Below are 13,594 nucleotides of genomic sequence, written 5' to 3'. Positions count from 1 at the left end.
CCCATTTTTATGGCAATGATGTATAATTTCTGTCACAACAGAATACTCCCTCAATCAATGAACCTAGCACATATCACAGTATTGCACAAAAGTGGCAAAGATCCTTTAAAGTGTTCATCATATAGACCTATTAGTCTTTTAGATCACGATTACAAGATTATAACCAAATTATTAGCAAAAAGACTAGAAGATATTTTGCCTAAATTGATTAATCCAGACCAATCAGGTTTCATAAAAGGGAGATATTCTGCTGACAATATAAGGAGACTTTTAAATGTAATAAATCATTTGGACACCAGTCTGAGCCCTTCTCTGCTCCTATCACTGGACGCAGAGAAGGCCTTCGATAGGGTTGAATGGAACTTTCTTTTTTCTATACATGACAAGCTTAATATGGGACCAAACTTTATCGCTTGGATTAAAGCAATCTATAAAAATCCTAAAGCAGCTGTCATTACCAATGGAGCTTCCTCTGATTTTTTGGCACTAACGAGAGGGACAAGACAAGGATGCCCACTGTCGAGTTCACTCTTCGTGATGGTGATTGAATTGCTGGCGTCATACGAGACAATATTAACATTAAAGGACTGAAAATGAATAAGGAGGAACATAAAATATCCTTATACGCAGATGACATTATTTTATACATAAAAGACCCAGAACAGTCCTTATCACACTTATATAATGAAATAGAACAATTTGGAAAATACTCTGGATATAAGTTAAACTTTAATAAATCAAATGCTTGTCTCCTGCATATGACCCCAACCGAAACGATGTATAAAACATATCCTTTTAATTGGTCTCCAGAAGGGTTTAAATATTTGGGAATAAACATTACACCGCAACTAGAGAACTTGTACAGGGAAAACTATTGTCCTCTTATAGCAAAGATAAAAACTGATTTGTGTAAATGGTCCACGCTCCCATTATCTCTGCTGGGAAGAATAAATGTAATAAGAATGAACGTCCTTCCAAGACTAAATTTCCTTTTTCAAATGTTACCATGTTACTTATCTACAGAATTTTTCAAATCTATGAATAGACCCATCTCAAAATGTATTTGGTGCAACAAAATGCCTAGGATAAAGTTATTGACACTTATGAAACCAGAATCCATGGGAGGTCTCGGTCTCCCCAACCTCCAACATTATTTTGTCAGCCCAATTAAGAAATGTACTGTCATGGTCGTTGGGAAGACGGGACTCACAGTGGTTTCAGTTAGAAGCTAAATTTGTTGACCCGTTACCATTGGACTCTCTCATATTTATAAAACAATTTAAAAGGATAAGAAACATAGGTAATTGCTTCACTGTTTTTAACACACTATGTGCTTGGAAGGACTGCTAAAAAAAACTGGGTATCACCAATTGTACCTCCATATACTCTCCTATCTATCACAATCCTGATCTAGATAAACATCTAAGATCAATTAATATACTCAAATGGGCTCAGTTGGGGATAAGTCAATTCAAAGACCTGTTTCATACAAATATGCAGTTAAAATCATTTATGCCATCCCAAATACTGATTTTTTTAAATATTTACAAATGAGAAACATTATACACATACTGAGAAGAGAAAATAAACTAAGACTAGAATTACATGAAATAGAAGAAATACTAATGTCATCGACCACAATTAAAGGTAAAATTAGTGAATTTTATGACATCTTCTCCAAAGAATGTCACTCATCTTTTTTGCCTTTGTTGAGGATCTGGGAGACAGACCTAACCATGAAATTTGAAGAAAATACATGGCTAAATATTTGTGATAGAATACACTTTCCATTTACAAGTAACAAAATCAAAGAAGCAAATTTTAAATTTATCCATAAATTGTATTTAACTCCAATAAAAATGCATAAAATGTCTAGAGATAATTCAATAAACTGTCCTAGATGTAAAACTAACGAAGGAACATTTCTACACATGTTTTGGCACTGTGATAAACTAAAACGATTCTGGAATTGTATTCATTCATTTACAAAATCTGTATTAGAAACGGAATTTGACTTGTCTCCATGTGCCTATTTACTAAATGAATTACCAGAGATCCAGATGGATCCAAAAAAATATAGACTGCTGATTGTTATAACATACTTTGCCAAGAAATGTATTCTCCTGTTTTGGAAAAATGACTCTTCGCCCACTTTTGCTTGGAGAGATTGACCTTGGAGGAGCGTGGCCGGGGGTGGATGTTCCGGGACCTTTGGTCTCCGCTGTTTTCTCGATTGAGCAGAGGGGCTGTTGATTGATACGGCTAGTGGCGGTATGTGAATATATCCGCATGCTGTCGCTGGCCGTGTCGATTGGTGGTTTTGCTGTTTGGTTGGGGGAGGGGTGGGGGGCCGGGGATCTTGGGATGTCTATCCCCGGTTGTGTATTTTTTGGAGGTGGGTTTCCCTAGTGGAAGACACCAGACGTGTAAGAGGCCTGTCTGTTGTATAACAATGATGTTGTTGTTGTCATTGTTGTTATTATTTATTATTGTTTATTTAAAAATACGTATGAGAAAAAACGAACAGTGTAAACAATATCATTAACTCTGAATATAAAAATATGAGAAAAGCAAACAAGACGCGGTCTCGGACTGGTGGGGGCCCCTGATTCGAGGTCTTGGTGAGTCGGAGTGTTAAAAGAGGCATGATGCTCTGGCTCGCTGGGGCGCCGGATTTGGGATCCTCACGGGGTGGGGACCTTGGTTGTCGATACTGGAGATGATGGGTGCTCAAGTAATCTCGCCTTACGGTACATACATGTGGGTATATGCATGTATGCATGTATATATGTATATATATGTATATGTATATATATATATATATATTCTTATTAATTTATATATTTAATTTATACATGACTATTTTATTTTTCATTATTCTGATTTAACTGATGGTCTTGTCATTGTCGTTATTATTATTATTATTATTATTATTATTATTATTATTATTATTATTATTATTATTATTATTATTACTGTTATTGTCCTGTGATGTCTTGTTTATTGTTATTGTATTGTATTGTCTTGTTTCATGTTGAAAAGGGAAAATAAAGAAAAAATATAAAAAAAAAAAAAAAAAACCTGATCAATAGTGTCAAGCCTCCCTCCAAGCCTCTCTTTGGAAACCATGTATTTATATAGTACATAATACCTAAGCACATACAGATATCCTCATGATATAATTCGTATCAATTAGATATACTATTTGGGCTTGTTTTTATCGTTATTCTGAAAGAGCTGAACTAATTATTTTCGCTAGCAAGATCTCATTTGATTATTCATTCCATAGGCCTATACTGCCAGCAGGCACGCCCATTCTGCAATCTGTTAATAACGTTTTAAATCAATCAATCAATGCCGTTCGAAAATCAGGATTTCTGCTATCGACACTTGCTGTCTTTTCAGCTGAGGCGGGCAAGCGCAATTATCCTGAGTCTCAAGTCTGGTTCAAATGAACGAGACTGAATCCACCTTAGAGGAACAGGAAAATCCCGGATTCAAACATCGGGTTAATTGAATCTGGATAATGGGACTCTTGATCGACTTAGTTGAACCAGGTACGGGGAATAGGGCCCAGAGAAAGACGTTTGTCTTGTTTACATCAGGGTCATTAATACTGCTGGAGCATTGGTTCATTTTTGGTCCGATTTTTCCTTGCACGATTTTGCGCGCCGCGTGGGAGCAAATTCGAGACACATATTCGGTTGCAAAAAGGTGTCCCACGCGGATCGGAATCACGGCGCGCCCGTGGGACACTTTTCCGTTTCGGCGACTTTATTCCACGCTTTCGGTTTTCCTTTTCTAAGCATTTTCGGGGCTACATGTGAATGAGTAAAAGTTGCGGGACGCCCAGATGTTTCCACGATAGAAAGCTTGCGTGGATCCCATAATAGGCTCACTTAATACAGCGTTTTTAAAATCACGCAACATTTTCAGGGTCGCGAGCCGACCTTTTCCCCTCGTTTTCGATGATGGAAGTGATTTAGGAAAAGCTTCGACACGCCGAGAGGTACCCGTGGATTTAATCTCGCGAGGATCGGGGCAATATTCGGCCCGTGGGAGCAGTCACGGGTTAATTCAGAGTGCAGAGGGGAGGTGTGCAGAGGGGAGGCCACACTCAGGATTCTTCTCACAGCCCCGTTTTAAACTTTTAGGGTGTGGCAGTCAGCTCGAATCTGATTGGCTAGGATCGGATTTGGACTCTAGATACATGAATCACATGGTTGAGGCTGGAGAAAGAGACCTACCCCCTGCCTCCTCTCCTCTATAGCTGCAGACAGTGAGCACAGTGAGTCTGACAGTGTGTTAGAGGGAGTGAGAAGGAGAAGAGGGAGACATTAAAAAAAAAAAATTATAACACAGATGCACAGATGAAAAAGAATGTAAACTATATTAAAAAAAAATATATATATATATATATTTTTTTTTTCATATTTCATATTTGATATTAATTCATATTTTAATAGGGAGGCATGGCTTCCGTTGGCTTCCATAAGGATTCGCCACTGTCTGTTTGACAACTGTAATATGGCCTCTACTGAGAAGATTAAAGAACAATGGCAGGAGGAACTCGGTATTGATCTATCTGATATTGTATGGGATAGGAGTCTGTCTATAGTACAACTTGGCTCAGTCAATAGTAGACACCAGCTGATCCAATTTAAAGTTGTGCATCGTCTCCACTACTCAAAGCATAGATTGCACAAGATCTACCCCTCTGTGCGACAGGTGCCAGGTATCAGAGGGTACACTTTCTCATGCCTTCTGGTTTTGCCCTTCACTAACAGGATTCTGGGCCAAAATATTTGACTGGTACTCTAAGGCCTACAAGATAACTCTACAGCCGGGGGCAGAGCTTGCCATCTTCGGCTGCTCTGAGTCCTCTCTGAGCTTTCCTACAGCTGTGCAACAATCTTTGACATTGGGGCCAACGGTTGCTAAAAAAAACAAATACTGATGGAGTGGAAGTCCTCCTCAGCACCTTCTTTCCAACTGTGGATGGCGGACATGACCTCTGTCATACGGATGGAGAGACTAAGGTTCCTGAGAACCGATTCACTTAAAAGGTTTTCAAAAATCTTGTGCTATGTATGACTTAGTCCACATTGCAGCCGGCTTGTGGGAGGCAAGAAACAGCGTTCGTGACAGGGGAGGGTTGAATTGGATGATACGAAATTGGGATGGGAGAAAATATAGAAAAATGGGAGAAAAAGTGGATAAAAAAAAAAAAAAAAAAAAAAATCAAAAATCTGGGACCCGTTCTTAGCCTCGATGAGGCTAGAGGCGGCAGCTGATTCGCCCATCTGATCTCACAGTTCCCCTATGAGGGACCCCAAACACAATATTTCTCAGTCATGTATGGCTGGTAACCGCGTTGTAATAGCAAATGTAAAAAATTTGTTATTATTATTTTTTTTTCTTTAATGCATTTTTTTTTTACTTTCACTGTCTGAGTGTGTTTGTATGTCATGTTGGTATACTGTTTGTCATGTTTGTACAATGTTCTGGGAAATGTAAAATAAAATATATATAAAAAAAAAAAAAGGCCAATATAACCCCCCCCCCCCCCCCCCCCCCACATAGACCAGCTTCTAAATGTACTAAACAGTGGTTTATTTAAATACTTTGCTGGGATGTTAGCGATCTCTGTAGCTGCGTGACTAGTTTTTTCCTCTCGTCTCCATCATTCGTCTCATACTGTTCTCCATGTTTAATCGAGTAATGACGCTTGAGATTATGTTCCTTTTTCCTTGCATATCAGGCACGTAGCATTTCCATTGAACTCCACGGAAAAATACTGCGAAGTCCATCTCTCTTTAAACTGCCTGTGTTCCTCATCTACTTTCATTTTTGTCTTGGAAAGAGACATTGGTCCTCATTCTCGAATGTGTTCGTAAGTCCCTTGGTAAATAGCTTGGTAAAAATGTCGTACCAAGAGATTTACTGAAATCCTTCTCCGGATTCCTGAACGTGTGAAACTTCGTAAACGGGGGAAAACGTCCGCAGCTGTGCTCCGCATCTCTGCTGTGTTGATCATTGGATTCAACAGGTGCGGAACTGATTTGCGACTGATCACAATTCGATTAGATTCAAATGTGTTGTCATCATACAGCACAAGTACAATACAACCAGAGTGCAAATGTAATAGTAAAGTGCAATTAAATTGCACTTAAATTGTAATTTTTTTTGGTATTTACTATTTAGTTAAGTATTGTGTAATTTTGTGTGAAGGGCGGACTAGCAAAGTAAGATTTTCATTGTACGGCAAACTTTGGGATAAATAATTGGTGATTGCGTTCCAAGTCGATTCTACAGACATCATCGGAATTAAATAATTATAATGATAATAAATATGACAATTACGTTTTGCATTTATAGTCATGACTCAATGAGGAATCTGCACGCGCGTATGTACAGTATACTTCACAAAGCCGCCTGGCTCGCCTGCCGCATAACCCAATCGTGCAATAATAGTGAAATAGACTAAGAATAGATTAACGAAATCCATATAAATCTATATTCATTTTTTTTTGATCCACTTTTTCTCCCATTTTTTCTATATTTTTCTCCCATCCCAATTTCGTATCATCCAATTCAATGTGGACTAAGTCATACATAGCACAAGTCCCCTCCGGTACTTGAGGTAACAGCAGTCGCATCTTTTCACCTGCGCAGCTCGATCTCTCAGTGTCGAGGAGTAACGTGTGGGAGGCTCACGCTGCCCCCGACACTTCCTGATTCTACTGCGCAGGCGCACCAACCGACTTGTAGGAGTCGCTTGTTCACAACGCCCGATCCCCACCCTTCAGTTTCCCTCCCCGTAATACGGCCAATGTGTATTACTGCGGACGACCAGCTAAACTGAAAACAATGTGGAGAGCTGGATTCGAACACGCGAATCCTAGCATCTCCACACTGGTGGCGAGTGCCTTGCCCACTACACCACCTAGCCGCCCTATAAATCTATATTCATTAACGATGCAGCAGCATTTGCGCGCATTTGCGACTCGAAATGATAATAATCTTTTATATAATCTCCAAAAATTTGATTAGATTAGATTAAAATGTATTGTCATCATACAGCACAAGTACAATACATCGAAAATAAGAGTGCAAATGTAAGTACAATAGTAACATATATCAAGCCGTTTCTACACTGGCTCTTAGTGCGCAAGCAATGTAAACAATAAATTATATAATAATAACAAGACGGTATATGGAATATTAATAGTCTATTCAGTGTGCGTGTGTAATGCTCACAATGCCTCATTGAGTCAGGACTATAAATGCAAAACGTAATTATTAATTATAATGAAATATTGTTGTATTAATTATCATTATAATTATTTAATTCCACGGATGTCTAGTATCGGCAATTCCCAATGACTTGTCCCAGAGAAACAGTTGTGAATGGAGTTTAAAAGACAGAGATCTCTTGAGGACTGTGTGTGAGAATTTAATGTTGTTTTGAATTGTATTGTATTTATAACTGTACATAAATGATACATGTGAAATATTTTTTGTTCAGCCTCAACCAAAGAGTTTAATAATTTTTTGGGATTCAGTATTTACATTCATTAAATGTACAAAGTGTTAAGTAATTTATTTTACATTATGGCTGTTTGAATGAGACATATTTATATCTTCCACGTGAGCACAGATCAGGTGCTACAGAGTACAAACCTATAGCACTTGTCCTACTCTATTAGTAATACATTTTATAGTTGTGATACTATAACAGTATTATATGGTGACTATGTAGACCCAAGGCATGCTCCTATTCAATAAACATGCTTTATATGGGAATCCATCATATTAAATTAACAGTTACAGTCAATGACAACTGTGGCCAAGGGGGTCTGTGTATGACATTGTACCATATTGGTAGGGAAGGCATGATGCATCATGGGAATTATTTGGATACCAATAGGACGTGCTTAGTGTTACTGTGTCAAAGACACTCAATAAACCACTGGATTTTCATCTGTTTTATTACTTGATGAGCCATGTGTCGTTTCTTTACAGTATCAACACATTCAATTTCCCAGGACATTAGGACAGTGGTGTGTGACAGAGAACAATGTACAGTCTGTGAATCATCTCCAAGCATAGAAAATGTTCCCCCAGCCAACAACAATTTATACATTCAAAACTATTCTAGTAGCTACAAAAGCATAGCACTTAATTAATAAACGCACCATTCTCATTAACATTTTTGGTATTGTTGGTTCTATGCAAGGTGACTTACTGGGGGTAACGTGTAAAATCCCATCTTTGCACACACACAAATTAATGTACAAATCATTCTCTTATACTGTATGCAAACATACATTTTGCATGAATCCCCACTGATAAAACATTGAGGCACAATTTGCATTTGCAAAATCTCTGAATACAGGTAGTTATGTACATACATATATATATATAGCCATTGAATATGAATACAGGTAGTTCTGTACAGACAGACATATATATATAGCCTAGTGAATAGAAAATGGCGAAAGAGGTGGGTATATATAATTAATGTATTTTTTGCAAACACTTTCACAATAGATCAGATTCTACAGAGTGAGTGAGTGCTCATGCCAAAAACCTTCTATGCATGCAGTCTAAGAAGAAGTGACAAAAGTAAAATCAACAGTAATGGTCAAAGGTCAACATTAATGCTGTGCTCTGATTCTCTACCCAATTTGACCCCAGACTGGACACATGAGTTATGGTAACATAAAGGGGTAGTTCAAGGTTTTAAAACTAGACTCTATAGCCCATTGCTCGGAAGGATGTTTTTAAATGCATTTCTAATAAAGTTTATAAACAACTTTGTAGGTGAACATTGACTTATAGGTTGAGCGAAAAAATCACTCAACCTATATGGCTCTCCTCCAACTTACTGACAAAATATATGAAGCATTAAATGATAATACATTTGCAATTGGGATTTTTCTAGATTTATCAAAAGCCTTTGATACAGTGGATCATAGTATCTTAGTATCCAAACTGAATCATTATGGTTTTCAGGATGTTGTAATCCATTGGTTTATAGATTATCTCAGCAACCGGCAGCAATATGTGTGTATTGAGGGTATGAACTCCAATAGAACTGAGGTATCTTGTGGTGTACCACAAGGTTCAATCCTTGGGCCTCTTTTGTTTCTTATTTTTATAAATGATTTTGCTTTACAGTTTGATACCGCTCTGCCCATTATTTTTGCTGATGACACAAACATAGTATTTTCACATTCTGACTTTGGTTCCCTGATTAAAGATGCAAATTCTATACTTGCACAAACCGCAACATGGTTTCAGATTAATAGGCTTTCATTCAATATTATTAATTAACTTAATTATTATATTATATGATTTTCAGAAATAAAAACAAAAAAATATTCAAAACAGGACTCTAAGTTACATATTAACACATTAATTGCCATTATTACATGGTGTTTTAACATTCGCCGAAATGCTCGATTGTGATTGGTCAATAGCGCTCGTCAGAGGTCCGTTATTACTCGATAACGGACCTCTGCCGAGCAATAATGACCGCTGTTCGCAGCTGTTCGCAATCAAGCCCACTGACACACACTGCATCAGTGCAATCAGTCCACACACCTGCCGGCTGCCGGCGATAATAATAACTTTATTTGGGCTGAGAGCGGACGGAGCCACAGAACAACTGCGTCTGCATTTGATCTCGTCTTGTCGATGGTGTAAAATGAATTAGGTATATTGTTAGTATGTTAGCCATGTAATAAGCGGGATAATGTATAGCTATACTCTGTCATTGTCGCAAAATAATTGACCTTCACTACGTTTAAAACACCTCGGCGAGGCGCCTCGGTATTCAAAACTCCGTGTCGGTCAATTATTTTGCGACAATGACCTTGTAGCTATACATTATCCCTTACATAACGAGTATACTGGCCGCCATGCGTTGAGTGCCAACTATGATCGTTATTTCTTTTATTCGCTATTGGCATTCATAATTCATCCAGGAAGCCTCCGGGAGCCAGCTGGACCCTGTCTGATATTGCAATGCCTCAATACCGCTGCCTGGTGGATTTCGGGCAAGTTACACTCCACTCTAAACCGGAAGTGGCGATCGGTGCATCGGGGAAAAGGCTCCGCCAGAGATATCTTGTAACGTGGATCAATATACACACCTCGGGTGCATTGGATCGCTTTCGAGATGCAAGAATCAATATGCTTTCGGCGTTTATTGCGTCATACAAACGGAAAATGGATCTAGCAGATCGACATCAAATAATTGGAATTTCTTTTCTCCAGACGCATCGGCCAGAGGTAAGAGGAATCTAACGTTATTTCCAGCTCGATTGTCCATTTATTTCATTTCAATCTGTCCGATCAACGTATGGTGTCTTACTAAAGAAAGCCGTTAGTGACAATCAAGGAATCATAAACGACCCCCCCCCCCCTTTCCTTCATGGAGCATAATGTATAGCGATTATATGCATTTGAAAATTTTAATATAGCGTGTATAGGGACAAAACGCCAATCAATAATGTATAATACGTGTCAGGGCCTATAGCGCGCGTTCTATGAATTACTGCTATACAGTCTAAAAACACTTATATTCTCGACGGTACTAACACGACAATGTATGAATGGAAAAATATAACGTTCCCACATCCGGAACGATAGATACCTGATGTTGAATGGGCCATAGTAATGTCGATATAGTTATAATATTTAAAAAGTTATAGCCCTGCAAAGAAGGTGAGCCACTCCATAGGCTTACAGCACTGGCAGAGAGTGGTAAAGATGGGCATACTGCATGGCACCCAATGTGTTAATTATATTGAAATTAAACGGGTGTCGCATGCTAAATTCGTAGGTGTCATTTCTTTTTTTTTTTTTATCTTTTTCCCCCTCCTTTTTCCGATTTTTCTCCCATCCCACTGTTAGTCGTTATGCCAATTCCCAACCAGGTGTCATTGTTGATGCAGGCCTTACATGGAAAAATCATATTGAGCTAGTTTGCAAAAAAGTTATGAAATCATATGGCATTATTAGAAGGATTTCTTCGCTTGTGAATCGCTACTGTATTTTGACACTTTATTATAGTTTGATATACCCATATTTATCGTATTGTAATATTATTTGGGCCAGTACTTTTCCTACTTCTCTTCATTAACTTTTTATATTGCAAAAGAAATTCATAAGGCTTGCCACTACTTCTAATCACCTTGAACCATCTGCTCCTCTTTTTAAGCAACTTAAAATATGATCAATCTTTGATTGTATACCAGATATGTATTTTTATGTTTAACTGCACTTTTAATTTATTTATTTCCCATTGTTTTCCATAATTCTCTCATATCAAACTCCAGTATTCATTCATATCCAAAGGCAATCAAACAATATTCATCGTAATTTCTTCCGCACAAGATTAGGTCAGTTCAGTATAACATTTAGAGGTCCTACTATTTGGAATTCAAAACCCTCCATAATAAAAATGTGCTCATCTATTTCATCACTCAAATCCAAGCTTAAATATACATTGTTAAATGAATAGCTTCAATCTCATAAAACCATTAATGTCACTTTGTTTTACAGTTTCATGTTAATTTGTTTAGACTAATTATTAATGGTTGTTATTATTATTATTATTATTATTATTATTATTATTACTTTGATTATTATTGTTATCATTATTATCATCTTAATATTATGAAAATAGTTTCTTATTTCACTTTACTTTTGTTTTTTATCCAATGATTTAATTTGAGTTGAAGCCCTGTATAGGCCCATCTGGGTCTCTTGCCTCTACTCAGCACCTTTATACACTTTCTGTCATGGTCAATGTTTTTACTGTTTTGCTGAAATGGTGCGAAATAAAGAAATAAAAAAAATATATATTAAGAGTTATGACTTTACAGGCTACATTAATGTTTGTAAACTGGCAAAATGTTTAAACATTTTCTTAACTCTTTTCAGGTATGATGAATTATAACAATTAAAATGTTCCATTTAACATTACATCTCCTTATTGTTCATGTATAAGTCAGTCCTCGAGAATATGTGTGTATTCAGCCAAAATGAATTGGTCAAAATTGAAGTTACATATTGGGCCAACAATATCTCAATAACCACAAAAGCACACATTGGGTGTAGGAAGCAGTGTTGGTCACCTTCCAGTCTAATGAAGGGTCGAGAATCAGAGCAGAATGTAGGTAACCATCCCCCCCGCACACATCCTCCTTCCGTGCATCGGGTGGGCGTGGGTTACGCTCCATGAAACAGCTGCAAACTGTTGAAACATTACCCCACCCCCACTCCCCACTCCAATAAGTCAAGCACAACTAAACCAGCACACTCCTATGCAGAGCTGTCCTACACCCTGTATATTAGCCTGCCATTAGTTTGAAAGAAATGTGGCTATAACATTGAATTGGGTGTATAGTTATATACAGTATATATAGTATCACTAATAACCCCAAAATTAAGCTTGTCTGAACATTTATGAGTTATGCAGTGATGTTGTTATCAGAAAAGTAAACAGACTATAGTTTTTTCAGCGTGAGAAAAACCAGACCTTCATGGCTGTGTTCATAATCGTTTCCATGGAGACAGTGAATAAACAAAGGCCGCACAGACGCTGTGAAATTAATTAATTGATCTTTCTTTAATTTTGTTTTACTTTCTTCTCAACACATTTTCAGTTTATATTTATAAAAGAGACTAAGCATATTATTCATTCAATATGTTAAGGGAAATAATAAGAGTAAAGGTACTTCCTGTCCGGGCAGAGATGTTTGACAGTCGAACGTCGTCCAACTCTCTGCATAGGAGAGTGCTAAACCAGACTTGTCTATAGCTAAACCAGACTTGTCGATAGCTAAATCAGGCTTGTCTATAGCTAAACCAGACTCGTCTATAGCTAAACCAGACTTGTCGATAGATAAATCAGGCTCGTCTATAGCTAAACCAGGCTTGTCTATAGCTAAACCAGACTTGTCTATAGCCAAACCAGACTTGTCTATAGCTAAACCAGACTTGTCTATAGCTAAACCAGGCTCGTCTATAGCTAAACCAGACTTGTCTATAGCTAAACCAGGCTTGTCTATAGCTAAACCAGACTTGTCTATAGCTAAACCAGACTTGTCTATAGCTAAACCAGACTTGTCTATATAGCCCCTATAACACAGACGTGGTTCACACTAGTGCTTCACAGTCGGCCTTAAGTTACCTCATTGTACCCCCCCCCCACCCAGGTCTGATGAAGTCAATATGATACAGGAAGAGGAAGGGACATTGATACACCTATAGCTCCTTTGGATTAGAAAAGCGATAGTTCAAAGAAGAGGAGTATACGTTTCACACAAAAGACAGACAAGGTCTGGTATGAGACGGTGTGGCTTCTCTATCCAGAGGCGGTGATGTAGAGCTGGCTCTGCAGGATGTAGTCGATGACCGTCTGACTCAGGTAGTCCACCACATGGCCGTCTCCGTGCTGCAGCGCCAGTCTGGGGAGGGAGAGGTGTGTACAGGATCACTGAGGAGGGCTTTCAACAAGCATCAAGCCACACTTCACTCAGCTTCTTCCCCCAGGCCATCAGAACACCGATCTCCCTAC

At 38.1% G+C, this 13,594-nt stretch overlaps 1 protein-coding gene across 1 annotated transcript in view; it reads right to left on the bottom strand.

The window, feature by feature from the left end:
* Window positions 1-12,702: 12,702 nt before the first annotated feature.
* Window positions 12,703-13,594, bottom strand: part of nmnat2 (nicotinamide nucleotide adenylyltransferase 2) — a 45,154-nt gene continuing 44,262 nt past the window's right edge. The window contains exon 11 of the mRNA XM_084320069.1: window positions 12,703-13,484. Within this exon, the coding sequence (XP_084176195.1) occupies window positions 13,382-13,484 (103 nt within the window). The 3' untranslated portion in view covers window positions 12,703-13,381. The remainder of the gene's footprint in view (window positions 13,485-13,594) is intronic.

The sequence above is a fragment of the Notolepis coatsorum genome, assembly GCF_963971535.1.
Source record: "Notolepis coatsorum genome assembly, chromosome: 8".
In the NCBI taxonomy this organism is placed as follows: Eukaryota; Metazoa; Chordata; class Actinopteri; order Aulopiformes; family Paralepididae; genus Notolepis; species Notolepis coatsorum.
Note: the sequence above shows the minus strand (reverse complement) of the source record. Positions and strands in the feature narration are given on the sequence as shown.